Consider the following 22,297-nt stretch of genomic DNA (forward strand, 5'->3'; position numbering starts at 1 on the left):
GACGTTTGATACAAGAAATCGATAACCTACAAAAACGAAGCGTACAGCATACGGCTCGCCTGCGCGTTTCGTCATTCTGTGTTTATCGTCGTCCTGCGTCTTACTATCCGCGCGTGTTGTCGGTAAACACCAGATTAATAAATTGACATACACAATTGTCCTTTTTTCCTCTCTACCGTTCAACTTGCTCGCCACTTGGCCAAGTCACACGGCATTCCTGATAGTTTAAAGTTGTACGTTGCATTCGTTTTTCAACCCACAACGGACGACTGAAAAAGACGCCTTACACGCACTACACGTACGTCTGTGACATTCGATTACTCGTCGTCGACCGCTACGCTTCTGTCGTTGCTGGTGATTTCCTCGTCTTGTCAAAACTCGTCAAGAAACTCAATCTACCAATCTACGGTAAGTTGTTCCTTTGGCCCATGCCATAACAACTGTTTTCGTACACCCGTCCGCCATTAAGCACGTCGGTCCGCCATTTGCGTTGTGCCGGTATAATATTATCAGCTGCGCGTTGTATGTTCTCGCGCGTTCAATTATCGTCGATATTATGTCGAGTACTCGTTGTTTATACACATTTATTAGACGCATTCCGACGATCGCCTCCGACATTTTGTTTGTGGGTTAAGTTCATGTTAAATAATATACAGTGCGGACTGTGCGCGCTCCCCCTCTCCCCCGCGGACAGCCGTCTTGTTAGACGCATTCCGACGATTGCCGCCGCCGACATTTTGTTTGTGGGTTAAGTTTATGTTAGTTGATTTACAGTGTGGACTGTGCGTGCTCCCCCTCTCCTCCGCTCGCCCATAAAACTAATCGTTTGTCGATACTGATCTTGTGTCTTGGTGGCGGCCCGCTTGAGTTCCTAACTGTTTGAGGCATAAACTGTTTATGACTTGTATAATATGATGATAACTCAAGTCGCTTTTGACTTTTCCGACATACATGTGTGTACCCCGGATCGGTTTGAAATATAATTTTAAGTGAGTCCAAATTAACATCGTTTAACATTTAGTTATCAAGTTTTGTTTTTTGTCTGTTGCTTGTGACTGAACAGGTATTAACCATGGCCCATGGGTGTCTTATAATTATTATTAAATAACATTTGAGATCGCTAACTCCACCTGGTGATCCAACTTGTTGAGTATTAACGATCAAGATTTTCAAGGAAGAAATTTGAGTATATCAATACATATCGGATCAATTTTGAGCATTTAATAAGTTACACATACAGTATACTAGCGATATGTACCGACTTGGTATCGGACTCAGACTTTGATAAAAGTTGATATGTATTGAATGTTTTTCTTGAAAATCTTGTATGTTTTTGAGATATGCTCGAATGGCAATTACGTTGCAAAATAATCGAAACATTATGCCTTCTAAATCTATTATAATATGTTTTTACTGTGATTGATCTATCAAGATTAATGAATTAACTATACTCTATTCAAAATAAGACCGTGACCAGGCGTCCGAGTTGTGCGCATGGGTGTGGCTTTGTTCCGTGGCAGCGCCCTACGCGTTGCAGTAGTGGGGGCGGCATCTGGCCATATGTCTGACCGCCGCCGGACGAAAACTGGTCGCCGCCTGGTCACGGTATTATTTTGAATAGAGTGTAGAGGTTGTAGCGGTAAAAGTAACTGTGAACTGGAAATGTAGAACACGTTTAAGGTTATAAAAACTTGTACCACAGTCGGACAGCATCATATTGATTCTGTTTTAAGTGTTTTCATTTGTTATTTGTTATTTAATGAATACATGAATTCATTCAGATTCTAGTAAATATTAGTAAATTCAGCTGATAGTATTGACTAAATGACAACTTCTTTTAAATGTATGAATTGATACAATGTGTGTTCCATATTTACAGTTCAATGGGTTGTAATCAGTGCTAAAAATTGAAAATTCTACAAACCTGAACGCTTAGTGAAAGTAATATGCCTCATGGGAATATGACTAATAATATTATTAATTTTAAATTTAAATTTTTTTATTTATGTATACAATAAAATATAAGTTCAATGAAATCTCAATTACTTAAATCGGTTTGCGACAAAAAATTTGAGTTATGTTTATATGATACCTATAAAATCATAGACCGGCTCAGCCTATATTGTTAATGATATTCGTGGAATATGCGATCTTCTGCACAACAAACATCTACTATATTTTACTAACTATCTATTTAAAATTAGTAATTACTTAATACAAATTATTAAAGTATATTTATAATTAGTATAATTATTAAAATTATTAAATTGCTTGTCAATAAATCATTATAATGTTTATAAAATAAACTAGTATAATATTAATTAAACATTTTTAACACGTTAAACGCCAATGTCAACCAGTTGACACAAGTAGGTGGACGCCCATGGCCGGTGTCAATCCGTGGTTGACATAGAGTAACATATTTTGTATTGAGTCTTTTTTGGTGGCTATAGATGAACACATTTAAAAATTCTATAGAACATTCATAACCGTATTGACAATTCCGTAAAATCTACTAATTTTACAATTGGCGACGGTCGCCTGTAGGTCTAATGATGTCGGCCACTGGCGTGCGCATGCCAAATCGACGTCGGCGTTCAACGTGTTAAATGGCTCAATTCTACTTTTTTTATATTTAACCTTATAATTAACAAATATCCTGTTTTAAATCGATAAAAATATAATTTGGTTTGCGTATTGACGATCTTTACCAGGTTTCATAATAGAAAATTTTGTATTATTGCTGATTTTATATAATTTTTCATCCATTCATCAATCTTACCTAGGTACAAACAATAATAAAATTCCAGAATATAAAAAAATATGAAATTATTTTTGTATGGCGCTATTATGACATAATAATTATATAAGAAAACCTAAATTATTATATCCACAGTTTTCTGATTATAAAATATTCTAATAAACAATATTTTTTCGAATAAGCCAGTCTCAAATTATGAAATATGTTTTGTAAAATAATTATATTATATTTCTGATTCGGGTACTTGTTTTCTTTAAAGTTATTGTTCATTAATATTGATAATTTCAAAACTTTAAACATTATCAATATTAAAATAGTTCTGATTTAATTGTTGGATATAAATTAATTTATATTAAAACACTAGAACAATAATTTTTAATAATATTCTATTCTTATAGGGTTTTGTTCTTTATTATGTAATTTTTGTGAAACCCCTTCAATAATTATTTAATAATAGTTTTACATTTTATAGAAGGTGTTGTATAGCTGCCGTTTGATGATTGCTGGGTTCATTTATTTCATTAGTTTATATACTTTATGATAAATTTCAACATAGCTGCAATGAATGTATGCATTCATTGTCAACTCAAGAAAAATTTAGTTTCTATTTGTTTTTGTCATACTTACAAACTGTATCAAAACTCAAAAGATAGTAAAATAATCTAATCATGACTTAATAAGAACAAATCAAGCATATCATTATGTTTTTATAAAAAAAATTGTCTTAAATGGTTTGCTGATACTGTATGTTTATTCACTATTACTAATATACTAATACTTAGTTATAACTAATAGCTAAAAATGATTAAATAATGCATACATAAACTTTATTTCTTACCAAAAAGATATATATGTTAAATTGTATTGTATTATGTATTTCAAATGGTTAAATTTTTTTAATTGTGCTACTTAGGTTTTATACATTTCAGATTCTACTTGATTCTCTAATGAACTTCGCTTGAGCATTTGGATTGAGCAGATTTCCATTTAATGTTACAAACTTCCAGTATACTTGAATCTAATGAAATGCATCATTATTAGTGAGGATGATGTATTCCTAAAATAATATTTAACTACATGTAAAATCTAAATCTTTTGAGAAATTTAAAAATTCTGTACAATAACTTACCACTATATTTAAATTATAATTAAATATTTATTTTCTATATGGCATACAATGTTACATTGACATTGACAATCATACATTGACTCCTTTCAAAAGTGAACAATCCGTTTCAACCCTCAGACCATATTTTAATAAGTAATTTGCTGAAAAAATGTGACTAGTTAACATTCATAAATAATTAATTAACAATTCATATATTGATAAATACTTTAATTAAATAAAGAATCAATTAAGTTACACTCTTATTCAATTTTCTTCTAGCCTTAAATTTTTTAATGATAAAAATAAATACAATGCTTGCATAATTATCCGGTAGTTAGAATAATGTATTTAATATAATATGCTGATCTTTGTTGTCAACTCAGTCGAAAGATTGTTTCTTTTGCCAGTTTTATAATGGCACCTGCCTGTTCAAGGCTGTTAGGTAATTTCAAAGGGAAATTGGAAACTCGCGTATAATTTATACTGTATTAATATTTATTTATTTCAAATATTTAATTATAATAGAAGAACATCTTATTAGTATAGATACTAATATGGATATTACTTATTTGCTTTTTTTTAAATTGTAATTTGTAATACCAAATAATTCAATTGTGTATTTTATAATTTAATTTTCCATCTTATGTAATTTGTAATTAATTACTGAGATTTTAAGGAATATCAACATTCATTTTTTTTTGTAATTTGCCTTTCTCTGATTATAGTCTTGTATTATACAGTATTATAGAAGAATTATTCGCATTTAAAAACAAAAAATATAGTGAACCTTATATAAATATAACTCTCTTATAATCTTTTATCATTAGGACATACATTCAAATTATTATTAATTCTCTTTGATTTATAGTAATAAATAATCAATAAATAATTAATTTTTTTTTTTTTATTGATCTTGAGCCCGGCAGCTGAGGCTATTAGCTATTTTTTAGTTTTTTACTGTAGGTTATTAAGTCGGTAGGGGGAGGAACACGTATGTGTTTAGTTTGGCAGAATTTTTGATTGGGCACCCGTAGGTGCAGGTATCTGCCATGCCCGGGTAGGGGATGGCAACACTTGTTTTCCGGACACCGTGACTTGTCCGAAGAAAAATGCCGCCCATGGCCTAGGAATCGAACTCGGGTCAACTGCGTCGCAGCCGACGCCTTAATCCGCTCGGCCACTCCGTCCCCCAATTAATTAGTTAGTTTATAATTTATGTGTTACTTCTTTGACGTATGGTATAAACTTAAGTCAAAAAATTAACATTTTTGTCTTATAGTGTTATTAAAATCAAACATTTTTATATTTTTATATTTTGTTGGTACAGATCACGTAAGTCAAAAACTATAACTCACTATTAGTTTTGGTCTAAACATTTTAAGTCACATTATATTGGGAACAAAACATGTATGTCTAGACAGAAATAATTTTAAAATGGTCTTAATATCTTAAGTCAAGTTAAGTCATAATTTTAAATGCATGCCCTATTAGCACAAGTCATATAAAAATATAAAATTATCTTAAGTCGCTTAAAAATAATGAAGAATTTATTTTAAAGTTCTACTTAATAGTTAACATAAAAGTTGGTACAATGAATATTAAATTAAATAACCTATCAGCCCAAACACTATTGTCTGAGATTTTGAATGATTTTTCAATATTTTGTTTAATCTTCCTGAAAACTAGTCGTTTTTGACTTTATACTATACGCCAGACTTATAACTACAACAAAAAATAATAAATTGAATGTGTTCTAGGTGCCTAAACATTTACATTCACTATTCACTATTAAAAAACAAGATTATACAGTGACATGTCTAGAAATAAAAATATATCGTTAGCTAAACCACAATACCATCGAACTGAATTTCTTATAATTTTCAGGATATTAAAAACCTTTAAAACCAGTCATTGGCTTAAATATTTATTTAAGGGTCCCAGTGCCAGTTTTTCAAATTAAATTTTATATTTTAGTTGTCCCCTCAATTATAAGACTTTTCCACTTATCTACTACCCGATACCTATTTAGGGTTGGTGGAGAGGGTTGATAGTGTATTATATCGAAAAAAATGACTACAGGAATAACTCAAGTTTTGTAGAATTGTCGAATTTTGATGACTATTTTTTTATTTGAAAGAAGAAGACTTCTTACAGCCCGCATCGATCTCTAATTTTGTATTTTATTTCAAATAGTTGTATTAAAAAATTTGTAAAAAAATACTTTTTATCTTGTATTTTTTTAGACATTATAAAGTCTGAGAATAAAATATTGAAATACAGAGATGGATGCGGGCTGTAGAATATTCCCCTCTAGCAATTAAAAAAAAAATTATGAAATTTGGTTGATTCTACAAGGCGGTATCGTTATTCCCGCAGAGGTATTTTTGAGGACAAAATGGCATTGGCACTGGGTGCCTTAAATGATAATAGGAGTTAGAAAATAGTTAATTAATAACAAGAGGTAAAGGTTTTTAAAAGTACTAGAATCAACTGGCAATAGATTGGCGTTTATTTAAGTTGAGTTGTTCCATTAGAATTCCACCAAATTACTATTAGGTATCCAAATCTTTTTGTAAGAGTTTGTGTCTTCTTGACAATTGATTAATTTGAAAAGTTTTGCAAAATCAGCAAAGAGCAAAATATTAAAATGATAAAAATCTAAAATAATTTTGTTAATAAATAAATTAAATAGAAGTGAAAGTAGGCCTTTGAAGATGGTAGACTCGATAAGTAAAAAAAAAGGTTATCACCAAAACTTTGTAGGCCGTAAACTAGACACCGTATTTAGGTAATGAAATGCAATATATTTATTTAATCTGCTCGTGTTTAGAGAGGTATTTAAAAGAAAGTTATGGAATAAGAGATGATAAATGTATATAAAAATAATGGGCATATCCCATCAGGGCCAATAGGGGTTTTAAGGTTTAAAGTATCAAGTTCATTGAAGACATCAAGAAGGTTTATGGGAATATAATTATATAGATTGAAAGAATTCTATAACTAGAGTAGAGAGGAGTGTAATAATATTCACTTTTTTAAAAGTAGACACAAAATAGGGATTAATTCGTTCCTCAATAATTTTAAAATTGTATTTTAAGGACACTACACCGGCATGCGCTGTCTGTCAGACAAACACAAAACATAGCAAATTGTACATTCTGAATAATTTTTTTAACTGAGGTATGTCTAATAATATCATTATAATATAATAATATAATATATGAACCAATTTACCTATTATCAAATTTAGAAGCAAGTATATTATCTATTGAACATCATGGTTTTTTTTTTTAATGTACTAACAATTTACAATTTAAAAATTTACTTAACTTGCTTTAAAATTAAAATTAAGAAAAAACCGATGATTTTCACTATACTCTGCGCCAGGAGAAAATAATACCGTAACCAGACTAAAATTCTTTTAAATCCACGCATCCCCCACTCAACAACAACGGTTTAGTTAGTGTTCAATACGTTTGACAAAACTTCACGCTATTATTTTATAATATATATATTAAACAACCTATACCATCGCGACATAAAGTAGGGGAAATTGTGCTTAGGTCTCTGCCATAAGTCTGCATGCACAAAGGTAAGGTACTTTCCTGGTGCAGAGTATAAATAATATTCTTACTTCTAAATTTAATAATAGGTCAACAGAGTTAAATGGATTATTCAGAAAGTAAAATTTGCCAAGTTATGTTTTTGTAAGATGGATACAGCGCATGCAGGTATAGCATTCTCTAAATATAATTTGTTGAAATAAATTGTTTTATTAGGTAGTTGTTTTGTTTTTTAAATGTTAATTTATTTGTTTCATACAAGTTAGGACCACTGCGCTGCGATTGACATTTTAAATACCAAAAAAAAATCCTATAAAAAGCAGACCTGCATACAGTTCTTGACAATTATATCATAATACCAGCACAGTCTCATAGCATTTTCAAAAATATATCGATATAAGATGTCAAACTGATTATAGCAATAAAGCAAAATGTGAAAATAAATAATAAATAAATTGTTTAAGGGGTTTTGCTACTGCCGTCAATTTTAGCTGAAAAAAGACCTAAAGCAGTGGTTCTCAATCTTTGTTGTGCCGCAACCTGAATTTACCAAGAAAAATCACGACCCACGTCATTTAACTTTTCAAAAAGTAGTTTTAAAAACAAAATTTGTTCATACTTTTAATAATGAGGCGTATTAATACCCGTCGTAATAAATAAATATACGACAAATTATTATTTATTATTCACGTAATTTTTGGTACTATATTACTATAATAATATAAGTACCTATATTTAATAACATAATAATAATTTAACATAAATTTCTAGAGATCTATAAAATTCAAAAAATATTTCACGACCCACAGTTTGAGAAACGCTGACCTAAAGTATTAAAAAGATTAAAGTTAGTTAACGTTGTCCGATTTAGATTCTAAAAAAATTTTGAACTTGCCAGAAAATTGTCTATAGATCCTACAAAACACTATGTAAAAACTAAATTTTATATTATTGTGAACTGTAATTAAACACTTAAAAATATCAACTTTTTCGAATCATAAAATTAATATTAAAAGCGGAAAATGTTTCGTACAATCTACAGATATTTTTCTGCTGAATTCAAATATTTTTTCAGAATCTAAATCAGACAACGTTAACAAATTTTAATTAATTTTGTCATCTTCAATGTACGTTTTTTGTAAAAATCGTGTAGTGAAATTGATTTTGGTTATCGAGTTATTGACATGTGCATGCACGTACGAGGGATGATACCCGCATTTAATTTCAATCACACTAATAATCATTTACAACTAACACATAGATCCCTGGCGGCTATGACAAGATTAGAAATTGTCTAAATATTGCCCTTGTAGCGAGGCCCCTTAAATATATTAAGTAGAACTTAAAAATGTAAACAGAAATCTAATAGTTATTTTAGGTATTGATTTTACCATGTTTTTTTAATTATTTTTTTTGTGACTTTTTAAGACAGTACAAAAAAAATAATTAGATTTTCTTCAACGGTAACTTTTCTGATGGGAAAGTGAATCAAGTTGGTATTTTTGGGCTTTGGGGGATTAAAAGCACAGGGAGAAACAAAACAAAAAATAAGGTAAAACGGGGATTTTGACACAATCTATTTTGGTGTAACTCTAAAACAAATTACTGTAGATACATGAAATGTTCACTGAATGTTTATTATAGCATTTTCTATACACTATACAAAAAATGTCTAAATATTTCTTAGTTTTAGATTTTAAATGGAGCAATAAATATATTGATTTTACAAAAAAGTGTTTTTTTTTGTGTGTGTGTGTGTGTGTGGGTGTACACGATAAATAATCGAAATAAAGCTTCGATTTTTAACTTCAGTTTCTTGCTCAATGGGAAAGTAAATATAGTTGGTACATATGGAGGTTAATTAAAATTCCAAGTAGACTTAAGAGTTCCAGGAATAACTAAAAAAAAATTAAGGAAAAACGGGAATGTAACTCTAAAACAAATGATCGTAGTAGATACATGCAATTTTCAATGAATGTTTATATTAGCATTTTCTATACAAGATAAACTTGTTGGTCAAAACTATGTTTTGAACTGTTAACAGACATTTAGTTCCAATTTTTTTTTTCTAAAAATTTTTAATCATATGTTAAAAAGCTTGAAAATTCAATATAAGGCTCCTAATTTGATATTACAATTGCAATTGAAAGATACAGTCTCAATTTTTTTTCATCAGTATTTAACATTTTAATTTTAACAAAATATGTAAAAATCACAAAAATACGCAAATCATTTTAAGTTAGAACTTCATAAAAAATTGTCTTTATAAATCTAAGATTTAAAAATTACAGTATAGTATAGTACATGCAAATGGGCATACCATTCATGCGCACAACGCCAAGACCGTGACTAGCTATTAATAAAAATTAATAGCTGTTATAAACTGTTAATGTTAGTGACTGCTAGGTACTGAAATAATAACAGTTAATGTTAGTTTTCACTGAATATTGTTAAACTGTTCTAAATACTCAAATAGGTATATTATATTAATGTTAGTTATCACTGAATATTGTTAAAATGTTCTAAATACTCAAATAGGTATATTATATTAATACTGTTATCATAGACTTATATCTCGGTTATGAAAATGTTTGTTCTAATTAATTAAATTATAATCCAATCTAATTTATGAACATAGGATTACACTAGATTCTGAACTGTAAAGTGTATGAGAAAAAAAAAGACAATATTACTTATGATAAAATACTTATAGATATTGAAAGAACCATGGTTTTAGTAGGCCGTGTGTAAAAAATAAAAATTAGCAGGCGGTTTTATGGTAATTGAATAGACCAAAGCCAATTTAAGAATTTGTAATTATGTATTACCTAGTAAATTTAAAGTTAGAAAAAAAAAACATTTATGTATAAGCAGTTGAAATAAAAAATATGATTGAAAATGTATATACACTTAATGGACTTCAATCATTAGATGACAAGTGCTCAGTTTTATTGAAAGGAGGGTTATGAATTTTTGACTATCAAATCACGGTAAAATTGGTATAATACTTCCATAGGCTCTAACATATATTTTATACGACAAAAATAAGCCAAAAGAGGGATTTGACATCCTTACCTCCCCTTTGAGCAAAACCCTGAACACTTGACTACCCAGTGACTACTTACCTATCTAATTCAATATAAATATGTTTAAACGGATATTTTATATTTTGTTTGGTTTTTGATTTTGAAATTATTATTAAGTTTAAACTGTAAGGCAATATTTATACCGATTTAGTTTTATTTAGTTTTTTTATAATTTTATTATATATTTAATACCGTTCCACATGATAAGGTGTCGTCACTTGTTTGACAAATTTTACTACAGATAGTCGTCACCACCGGGAGCGCTGTTTGTCCTAAAGAGGCCGATAAACGAACAGTTTTGTATACCAAAGCTATAGAAAATTGAAAATATATTATGATTTAAGGAATAAAATTCAAAATTTTTCATTGCATAATGACTTGTATGTTCTAAATTTTTTATATACATGTATTTAAATACTTTCTTTTTATCAAATACAATTATTAATATTATTAAATGTTCTCATTTTTAAATTTCCTATTAAAAAAAAAATATATGAAAAATGTGAGAGTTAATTCACTAAATTATCATACATAATGCTTTCAAAGTATTACAATTAATAAATAATAATTATCAATTATTAATTAATATATTGAGGTTAATACTAGTATTCATATTACGAATGTGTTACCAAAATGCATATATTTTGAATACCTTTTAATAAGCATTTATTACTCAGTAGTACCTATTAGCACCATTGATTTTATAATATATTCATAGCATTTATAGTATATTATAAAATCAATGCTATTACCTATATATTATTATATATTATTAACCGAGATCCTGGGGATAGAAACATATCTATATACTAAATAGTTGATGGATTTATATGGTCATCCTAGTTCTTATTTTCTTTAGACTTTAAGCGTTTATGGAAAAAGTTTAAATACTTAAATTGTAATACTATTATTAATATTTTTCAAAAGTATGTTAAAACATAAATTGACTATACATTTTAATAATTTATCTATGTGAAATAGTACATGTAATTTTAGTATATACCTAATTTAGAAAAAACAATTAATAGTTTTGATTAAGAGAGCCTTGACAGTTTTACATTAAATTTAAGGAGCCTCATGACAAAAAAAATTGAGAAGATTACTATACTAGATTATACTGTAGAATATCTAAATATATATAACTAGCTGCCCGGTAAAAGATGTTTGTAATGTTGCGTTTCAATTTAAAAACTTCATATACATTTTTCACTGTTTATTTTTCTAACATAATTTGTAATTATTAAAGAAATATTTAAACAACATTTTTGACAAAGTTTGGTTGTTCAATACACGGTCAAATATTAACCAAATATATCATAACGCATTATGTCAAAACAAGAATGATATTCACTTGTTGTTAAAACCACCAAAAAAAACTATACATTTTTTCAAAATTAGTTTGAAGTTTATAAGATATTATTGAATAATATTATAATATAAATAAAATACCTAATCATATAATAAAGTATGCAAAATATTTTAAACATGTTTTTAGAGTTTTTTATGAGCACTAGAAAATAATACTTCACTCAACCAGACTACTATTAAAATTAGGAGCAGAATCATAATAGTTTTAATTTATTTTTAAGAATTTAAGAAGGATGCAAATATCCAAAGAATAAGTGACTAAATTATACATCATATTTTATAATTGATGTCTACTCAATAAAAAATATTGCAAATGATGAAAATGCAAATGTAATGTATTACAGGCTCCAATTTATGCTAACTCGATTAAAAACATACTTTATTATGATTCAATGTTTTTGTAAATACTACTAACTTCTATTTAAAAAAAAATAGCATTTTAATTCTTAAGTCTTAAGACTTTTTGCATTTAACAGTATGAATACACACCTTTATAGGACAGGAAGCGCGCTCTGGTGACTAGAACTGTGGTAATATTTTCAATCAAGAGTGGATACGTATAGGGGTCCAGAGTAACAACACCTTATCAATACACCTTGTACAAGACTAAGTTTGTCAACTTAATATATTATTATCCACCTAAATACTGTTTGATGGATTTTATTTATACAGTTAAAATACCTTATCTTAACTTATCAATGTCACCCCGTAACACATTTTATGTTATAACTCAAAAACTAGTTGATCAAATTTAAAATGAGGCGAGATAGATATGTCTTATAACAATAACATTAGTTTAACTTACAAATCAGTCACCCCAAAGACCTTAAAAATATGACATAAAAAAAAAATGTAGGATATTGTTGAATATTGATTATGTTGAATACTATACAAATACTATTGATGCAATGGCATTATGATGAGATCTGTAGCATAAGTATTAAAAAACTAAGCGTAAACCAACAAACAAAATCAACAAAATTTATCAGTCATCCCAATTATTATGGTATAATATTACGAATACATGCAATTTTAATTATTGAACCAGGATCAATATTGTGTCCATTTGTTAGGGGTGGGGGAGGCTTACAACAATTTAATTAAGTTTGGTTTTTCTTACAATAAAATTATCATATTACCTATGTTGTATTGTTGTATACCTTGATTCTAGTGCATCTACTCAAAATAGAATGTATGTGGGGAATAGTTAAATTTGAAAATAAAAGACTTCAAAGTATTGCAATATTGTGGATTTTTATTTGGCTGAATTTATTTATATTATGTAAATTTTGAGTTCATTTATTACTATTTAATATAAACTGATAATTATTACTATAACAATATACACAATATTATGTATTGTTTTAATGCTTGCATAGTTTGGAAACAAAAAGGTTTTTATTATTTTTTGGGCTTATAGAAAGTTACATAATATGAACGTTGTTATCACTAAAATGGGGCTTTTTTATTATTATTTTTTTGTAAACGATATAATAGTTTCACAGTTACCATTACATCCCTATATTTATAAGATTTGGTAAAAGTACTTGTATTATTTTGGGCTTTTTTTTTGTAATAGTCTCCATTGACAATTCTGAATTTAATTTATTTATTTTTGAATATAGGTACTTATATATAATATGTTACTGACTTACCCTTTATTTTAATATTTTATCTCCAATTAAATGTAGTTTTGTGCTTCATAAATATCGAATTAGTCACTGCTTGTATAAATGATGTCTTATAATTTATTCATTAAATTTGATGGTCTTAAATCCATTTTCCAGATTGTAGGTAATGGTTATGATTGAAATCGAAGATAAATCACATAAATTGAAATCAAGCATCAAAACGTCCCTTTTCTGTAGATCCGTCCAATCCACATGATTTTCTGAAATTACATATGATCAAATTAAATATATTTGCCTTACATGTACAATGTCGTGATTCTAGTGGTTTTAAACTTAGCTGAGTTCTTTAGTTGTTTTTTCGTAGTCAGTTGGTTATATTTGATGGGCGTGTGTAGCGAACTTTGAACTTTGAACTGCATCCCATCGCCATCGGACCACCATACCACATGAGTACATGAGTACATGACATATTGATGAGGGGGACTATGCACTAAGGGGAGTACTACGCATAAGATTCTGACGTTACCAGAAAAATATTTGTTGTGGACCGTGGTTTCTTCTTTTTTATTATTCCAAATCCGATAAGAACACATCTCATGGAAGAAAAATAACGAAGGCGTCCACACTAAATATATTTATTCACCGTGACCATGGTTGTAGATATACAATTATGGCTCCGACGAACGTCATATCCTCCCACAGTTATCTATACTAACTAGATAAGGTACTCCTATATAATTTACATTGTTATCGAGTGAAGCTCAGCTGTTTTCATTTTCCCCGGGGGCCAAACATTTCATTCATTATACAAAATGTATTAGAAATAACACAGAATGGTAAAATAAAATATTATATGTAAAGTGATACAAAAATTATAATAATAATATAATTTATATAAAATGTTTTTTATTATTAAAAAACAACAGGTTTAGAAATAATAAAATACCATACAATTGCCACCCGACCTTGATGCTTCAATTCATGCGAGGAGTTCGCTATCTAGTACAATAATTTGTGTAACCTCCGTTCACTGTACACACGATGTAAAGAAGATGAGGCGATACCACTTCCCCATCTCACAATGTAGACAAATCCGGGAATCTCTCAATAGAGTACGCCACTATTCACCCGGGGGCCTATTTTATTTCAAGTTGCAATGCGTACCTGAATGCGCTATTAAATATTTAAAAATGTTAATATAATGTTCATAATATAAATATAAAATAGGTGGAATATTATTTTATAGATATAAACCAAGCTAATATTATTATATTGTTATACTACAGTGGTGGATATATCCTAGTTCTGAGGGGCCCGGGTAAATTTCAAATCTATAGAGGTAATGACGTTCAATCCCTCCCATTATTTTATATTTTAATAATGTATAGTAGTGGTAACCACCCCCCCCCCCAAAAAAAAAAAAATCCGCCACTGTTATACTACGTTATTATGTTAAATGGGTTATTGAGCATTAAATTAAATAAATACAATTTTAAACTATTAGTTCATTTATTTGTCAATAAGTTATTGATAGATTTTAATAAAATTATAATTATAACTACCTATATTTTGTAAACATTAATTTTATACTTATGAAAAGAACATAAAAATGTTGATCCAACAATAAACATTTTATTGAAATTTATTTTTAAAAAAAACTATCATTAATTTGACTTCCCGGTACTTTTTATTTTGTTTATTGGAAGATTTCGCATTACATTTTTTTATGGATTTCTAGCTAGAATAATTTGTTAATTTTTATGATTTTTTGAAAATATTTACTTTAGATATTCATAACAAAATATTGTAGATTTACGCTCAACTCTTTTTTTAATTTCCACTAACAACTTATGAGGAACCAACCTTGCATATCATTTCAAGTTTTTTGACAAAGTGAGACATTTTCTATGGACAATAGTTTTAAAAAAAATCAAATTTTCTGATGACTATAAATAGCTCAAAAAGAGTCGAAAAATATTTAAAATTGTATGGTGTATAGAAAATGATAATATAAACATTCGGTGAATTGAAAAAAATTGTATTTTTAACATTTTATTGTATTTATGAAATTTTCACCAAATGTTAGTATTAGCATTTTCTATACACAATAATATTTTGAATTGTTTTGACTTTTTGAGTGATTTATGGAAATGTTCAGTTTCCAATGTTTTTAGTTTTTTTTTTATAAATGTCAATAACATGTTTTTTGCTGGGTCAAAAAGCTTGAAAATGTAATACAAGGCTCCTAATATATCGTTACAAAGAAGTTGAAAAATATTAAAAATACATAGGCACAATTTTTTTTTATAAGCATTTGAAGTCCGAATTTTGACGACATTTATCAAATTTCAAATTTCAAAATGATTTTCTAGTTAAAAATTTATAAAATGTTCAACTTTAAGAGCTAAGGATTGAACATTCAAAACAAGGTTACACATAGATTACTTTATTCACAATAATATCATCTAATATACTTAGTAGTATATAATAGGCTGACTGACCGTCTATTATTGGCCCAGAATCGTTTTATAATAATATTATATCATTGAATTAAAATTGTAACTTGTATTTTGTAACCTAGTGTACATCAGAGCGACACTCACTTGCCCACCTTTTTTTGTTTTAATGTAGGTATGTAGTTAAGCATACTGAAAAGTGAAAACGATGGTAAAATCAGAATTTGACGGTCGAACTTAGTTTTGAAGTTTTTTTTTTTTTTTAGTACTAGGCCCACCCAATTGTTTTCAAATGCTTAATTACATAGGTAAGTACGTTAAAACAAGATGGTCATAGTGCTGATTACGATGTGTAAATAAATAATATTTTGATCAAGTCAGAAATTTTTTTTTTATACCCTAATTTAATTGTGTTGTAGAATTAAGATAACTTGCTGATTATGATTTCACCATCATTCTTAAGAGGACGCTACACCCGCATGTGTTATATCCGTTTTACAAATATAAAATATTAAAAACTGTTTTGTGTGGATAAGAACCACTTGGGCTGTAGGTACCTATAGTCCAAGCTAAGTAACTATGTTTACACACTTTAAAGAGGAGGACATATTTTACTGTACAACATTGTTTTTATTTTTTTCATATGAGAACTAAAAAAAGTTATTGAAGTTAGAAAAACTTTTAAGCAATAAGACCTTTTTTTGTATTTGTGATTTTGAAATAGTATATTGTGTGGCAAGGGTGGGAATCGAGTTATTTCAATCGCAGGTGACCATTATAATATATCTTTTACTAATAGACAAAATAGGTGGCGCTTTTGGTTACTGAGTTATTATCTGATACGGTACAAAATATATCTATATATTCGTACTATATTTATACTATATTATAATATATTTTATACTAGATGGCTGATGGGCTGCATCACTGTGTCATGTCGGCTCGTGACTATCAATGCTTAGAAAAATGTTTTAACTGTTATTGTTTAATTTCAACAACTTTAACATTAAATATTTCTGATTGTATACACCCATAATGTGTTATAATATAGGTACTTTAATATTTGAATTGTCATTCTTACGGTTTCTCCAAAATAAATACAATGTTAGTACTTAGTAGGTACATTTGGTTGTAATTCTATCTATACTTAAAAGTGCTAATCTATGAACATGACATTTTAATATAAGTGCATGATAATCGTTTAATATATATATATATATATATATATTTATTACTGTGGAAAATCAAGAAATGTATTGTTATTATAAAGTTTTATGTTAATCTTTTCTCTAAGCACTCGTGTTTTCTTTACAATATTTTACATTTATATCTATACATCTTAATGATGATAATCCATAAATTGTATTTGTCATTGAATCATGAATACAATTTATTAACCTATAGGAGTTTCCATAAATATATAGTTTAAATATTTTCTTATAATGAAAATTAGATAGGTTGGATACTGTCTTTTGATTCAGAAATTTGGTAACTTTTTTTAACATTGTTTATATTCAATACTGTTCTCAAAATGTTTTTAATTCTTCTATAGTACAAATATCACACGTTCGTTGAGTTCTTTTAAGGTTACATTTTTATTCTTAAAATTAATATTAAATAATAAATGCTCAAACTGTAAAATTTGTGGAAGATGTATCATTTTAACCGTTTTAAGCTCGTGGTTAAGTTTAAGAGTATACATTATTATTTATTTATTTATAAGAGTATATATGTATAATTACACTTGTTTAGGGAGATTAAACAATAATGATACATGTACATTTATTTATTTATTGTTTAAAATTACTAATTAAAAATTCTCATTATATAGGCATATCAAACTGGTGATCAACTTGCCAATTGCCCATAAAACTTGAAAACCTTAAAGTGGAAATGTAAGTGATTTACAAATTAATATTTAAAACTATTTTTATTTATTTAGAATTTAATTTCTAAACTAAACATTAAGAAATGGAATTAACTACATAATTTTTGTAAATTTAGTGTTAACTATTTTTTAGTTAACGCTATACACAAGAGACAATCAAAAATACATTATAAATAAGATGTGTTCTAAAATAGCTGCAGCAGCAATTTTAAACAGTTAAATATTTAATAATTACATTTTTGTTAACTTTAATCAGAAATCTTAAAGGTGGACTATAATAATATGCTTACAATTAATTGTTTAGACTAAAATATTTAATTTATTGTTATTATTTTGTTTTCAAATGAAATTGATTTGTGTGTTTGTATAATTTTGTTTTTCAAATTTATCAGTGTCAAATAGTGTGAGCATGATTAAAATAAAAAATAATATTTCAATACAATAGTATACTTTACATATATTATTTTATATTTGATCCACAATTTTGATTTATCCATAAAATTTCTGTCATTGACCCTGGAAAATGTAATCTCCCATATAATAATATATTAAATTCTTATGTTAACTACTATGGATTGTTTCTGATTTCATATTTACTCACACAAATAGATAAAATGTATCATAGAGTAATCTAATATGATACTTTTATTTTTTTTTTGAAAAATATTTATTTAATGTAATATAATATTTCAAATAATTTATTCATGAAACTGTGCCATTTTATTTCCCCCTTGAGCATATAAATCAGAATTATATATTTGAATTTAGAATTTTTTTTATGCATGTACCTAACTTTTAATTTATTTTGTGATCGAACTAAAACATCCGTGATTTACTTGAATAATGTTGTTGTATAGTTTGAATATAGGGGAAGTAGCCAAGTTAGTCCATAGCAAAGTAATCTAGTTCATCAGTACTTCAAAATTCTTGAGTCCTCGGTTTTTTTTTAATATTACTTAATTATTATTTTCAGTTTCAGCCTGGAATAATCTTATTATTTATGTTTGATACGTTTTTATTCACTGTATCTGCTATAATATTTACTAATTAATCTTATAACATAAAATAATATAGAAAGTTATGTTACTTAAGTTAATTCCAAAACAAAATGTAAATTTATATTAATTTTAGAAAATTGTTAATATAGTAATTATATTTATAATATACACTATAAATCTTTGCTTTAATAAATATATATAAGACATTGCCTATTATAATACATACATATTCATAAATCTTTAAATTTCGCAACATAACTAGATATCTTCTTGCACCCATTATTATTTCAATGACTAGGAGTAATATCATCATTTACTAAGTTTACCAGTGGCGTGGCAAACAGTAATTTCAGAGGCAATTGCCTCTGAGTTTTTTCTTAAATAGAGGGGGTGGGTGGTAGCTGGTGGGTCCCTTAGTAAATTTATTATGATATTCTCAATAGGTAGTCAATAACGGTCTGAAATATAATTAGTTATATTATATTAATACATTATTATGCATTAATACTTGGGATATTTGTAACTTGCCTCTGAAAAATTTTTAGTTTGCCACGCCACTGAACTTTACCCTTGGTAAACTTATTTAATTTAATACATTACTGTCCATGTATACTAGGTATTCCTTTTAACCTTTTAGTTAATTTATTGCTGTTATTTTTTCCATGTGATTATGGGTGTATAATTCATAACTCATTATAAAATAATTGCCTAAATAATTATTAATATTTATTTAAATTATTATATTGATAGTTTTATTTTATATAACTAGTTGTTTTTGTTTTTGTTTTTAGACTTACCTGGCCCTATAACAGTGATAAAATGAGTTATGTATTTGCAGTAAACACTTTCAATTTAGAAGACATCACAGAATTGACTACTGAGTACCCTGAATTATCTGGAGATGAAGAAACTTTTTACTTTAAAATTGTCGAAGAAGAAGAAGCAGAAGAAGCAGAAGAAGAAGAAGAAGAAGCAGAAGAAGCAGAAGAAGTAGAAGTAGAAGAAGAAGGCACAGAAGAAACATCTGATAGTAACCCTACTCCAACAATAGATGAAGAAATAGTTTATTCAACTGATATAACATCCTTTCATCAGATAAACTTAGTCGATGTTATTAAATCAATTGTTGAAGATAATGAAGTATCAGATGTCGAAAGTCTATCCGAAGAAATGATTGACAGTGAAAATCAAAATTCTAATATTCCTCTAGATCAGAATCAGAAAGAAAGTACTAAAAATATGGATAGTGTGATACAAAATAACATTTATAATATCAGTTCTGATTCAGATGAAAATACAGAACAGATTTCTCCAATAGTAAATTTAAAGGCCGTACGTTTTATAAAAAATCAAAAGAGAGCGTTTCCTACCTACTACCAGACAGAAATATATACTAATTTGATACAGTTTTTAAGTTACAAAACGGAAAGCGATGTTGTGAATTCCCTTATAGAAAACACCAATGGGTATCTGTTAAAAGTAAAAGATTTAATGACTTTACTAACGCCGAAAACCTGGCTGAACGATTCTGTGATTCAAAATTATATCTCACTGTTGATGAATTACTGTGATAAAACAAAGGAAATGAATACAGATTTTTTAACTTCTTATAAAGAATTTGGGTATAATTCTGTTTATAGATGGTTCAAAAACATAGATTTGAATAATGTCAATAGACTTGTAGTTCCCATAAACCCTGGTAATATTCACTGGGCTTTATTTGTGATTGAAATTTGGGAGGGCAAAATATATTGTTTCGATAGTTATAAAGAACATTCTTTTATGAAAGAGTTGACATTAATAACTGCATTTTTAAATCGGGCAATCATTGACTACATCAATTGTTCAGGTGTACAGAGGACTGTGCCTAAAGATTGGAAATATATTGATGGGAATTCTCCCAAACAAACAAATACATATGATTGTGGTGTATTTACATGTATGAATGCTCGGTATTTTCTATTAAATACACCACTCTCAGTGAAATTCACTCAGCAAAATATGCCCATTTTACGACAAATAATTTCGTGGGAACTTATTAACAGCACCCTTGAACCTTTTTAACTGATAAATATTTTAATAATCTTTATTGTCAAAACACTATATTGTATATTGTTATATAATGTATATTTCAATTGTTGAAACATAATTATGATTATTAATTTTGTACCCGGTAAGTGAATTACAAGCCAGGGTAATAATTGTTTTTTTTTTTTACTTTTGTATAAATAATATATATACGTATAAATCTCCAGCAACATCAAACGAACTCAGTATTCTAATTGTTTGTGATGTCATATTGTAATATTATAACGTTGATTGTGTTTATATTTAAAACTGAACTGTCGGTAGAAGACGATGATGCAATTTTGGTTTTGCTATATATTCAAAGGGTCGTAGGCTTAAGACTGTCACCGACGTAACATATGAGACTGAAAAATATCAGTAATACACCAGATGTATGATGTTTTTTAGCCTGGAGACACTTATCATCACTACCTAATTGAACTTACTTACAATATCAGCCGTGTGAACTAAAAACTGTGAAACAAACTTCACAAAATTCTTTGACACTTGGCGTGTGTTAACTGCCTTTTAATAATCTTGTCCAATACATGTGGTATAATAATAAAATAAAATATTTTATTTTATAATTTCTAATATGGTCTATACTCCACTTCAAACGATTATGTCAATTTTGATGTTTAAAAAATCGACAACTTAACATTTTATCCTTGTAGTATACTGATGGTTACACTATCTGTGGTGAGATGTTTTTTTAACTGTATCATTTTTATATAATCATATATTAGGTTTTTAAGTACTTTTGTGTTTTTTTTTATTTCAAAATTGTATTTTTATATTGTTGGTTTGTTACACATCAATTGTATTTACCATTAATATTATTTAGTTATAAATATTGAATAAAATGCAATAGAAATCAAAAAAATTTTTATTATTTGTATGGAAAATAATAAGGTATGTTAGTAGTAGTAGTAGTAGTAGTGTTAATATCTTATGACATTATGTTTATAATTAAAATTAAAATTTATCATTTATAATATCTTATTATTTATATTATCATTTGATTGCTAAAAATATGTTTGTATGTTGTACTTTCTATAATATTAATGTGTAGTTTTAATTCAGAATAAAATAAAGAAAATCACGCATGAAAGATTATCGTTCTTTATTTCTAAAGAAATGGAATTGTTTGTATACAGAAAATATTTTTCTTTCATGTAATTATATGGCAGTGGCGTGCTCACTATTTGATTTTGACTTAACTGTACAATTTATGTTCCTAGTATTTTACATTTTTTTAACTTGTATGGATTTAAAAAAAATCTAATAATAATCATAACATTACTAAACTCAAAGTAATTTATGATAGCCAAAACGATATTATGTAAGGAAAATAAAGTTGTGATGTTTGGT

At 27.6% G+C, this 22,297-nt stretch overlaps 1 protein-coding gene and 1 long non-coding RNA gene across 3 annotated transcripts; one reads left to right on the forward strand and one right to left on the reverse strand.

Moving 5' to 3' along the window:
- Window positions 1–64: 64 nt before the first annotated feature.
- On the forward strand, window positions 65–22,031 carry LOC132933680 (uncharacterized). The gene is made up of 3 exons (XM_060999961.1): window positions 65–408; window positions 17,805–17,868; window positions 19,651–22,031. Exon 3 carries the CDS (start codon window positions 19,679–19,681, stop codon window positions 20,921–20,923), a length of 1,245 nt encoding a protein of 414 aa, XP_060855944.1. The 5' UTR covers window positions 65–408; window positions 17,805–17,868; window positions 19,651–19,678; the 3' UTR covers window positions 20,924–22,031.
- On the reverse strand, window positions 2,216–14,075 carry LOC132933681 (uncharacterized). Of its 2 annotated transcripts, XR_009662926.1 has the most exons (4): window positions 13,542–14,075; window positions 3,891–4,030; window positions 3,600–3,818; window positions 2,216–2,782 (listed from the first exon to the last, which is right to left on the reverse strand). It is a non-coding gene; the product is annotated as an uncharacterized LOC132933681 (long non-coding RNA). The 2 variants fall into 2 exon arrangements; XR_009662925.1 differs by lacking the exon at window positions 2,216–2,782 and having other exon boundaries at window positions 3,491–3,818; window positions 13,542–14,067.
- Window positions 22,032–22,297: the final 266 nt, after the last annotated feature.

The sequence above is a fragment of the Metopolophium dirhodum genome, chromosome 1 (genome assembly GCF_019925205.1).
Source record: "Metopolophium dirhodum isolate CAU chromosome 1, ASM1992520v1, whole genome shotgun sequence".
Classification (NCBI taxonomy): Eukaryota; Metazoa; Arthropoda; class Insecta; order Hemiptera; family Aphididae; genus Metopolophium; species Metopolophium dirhodum.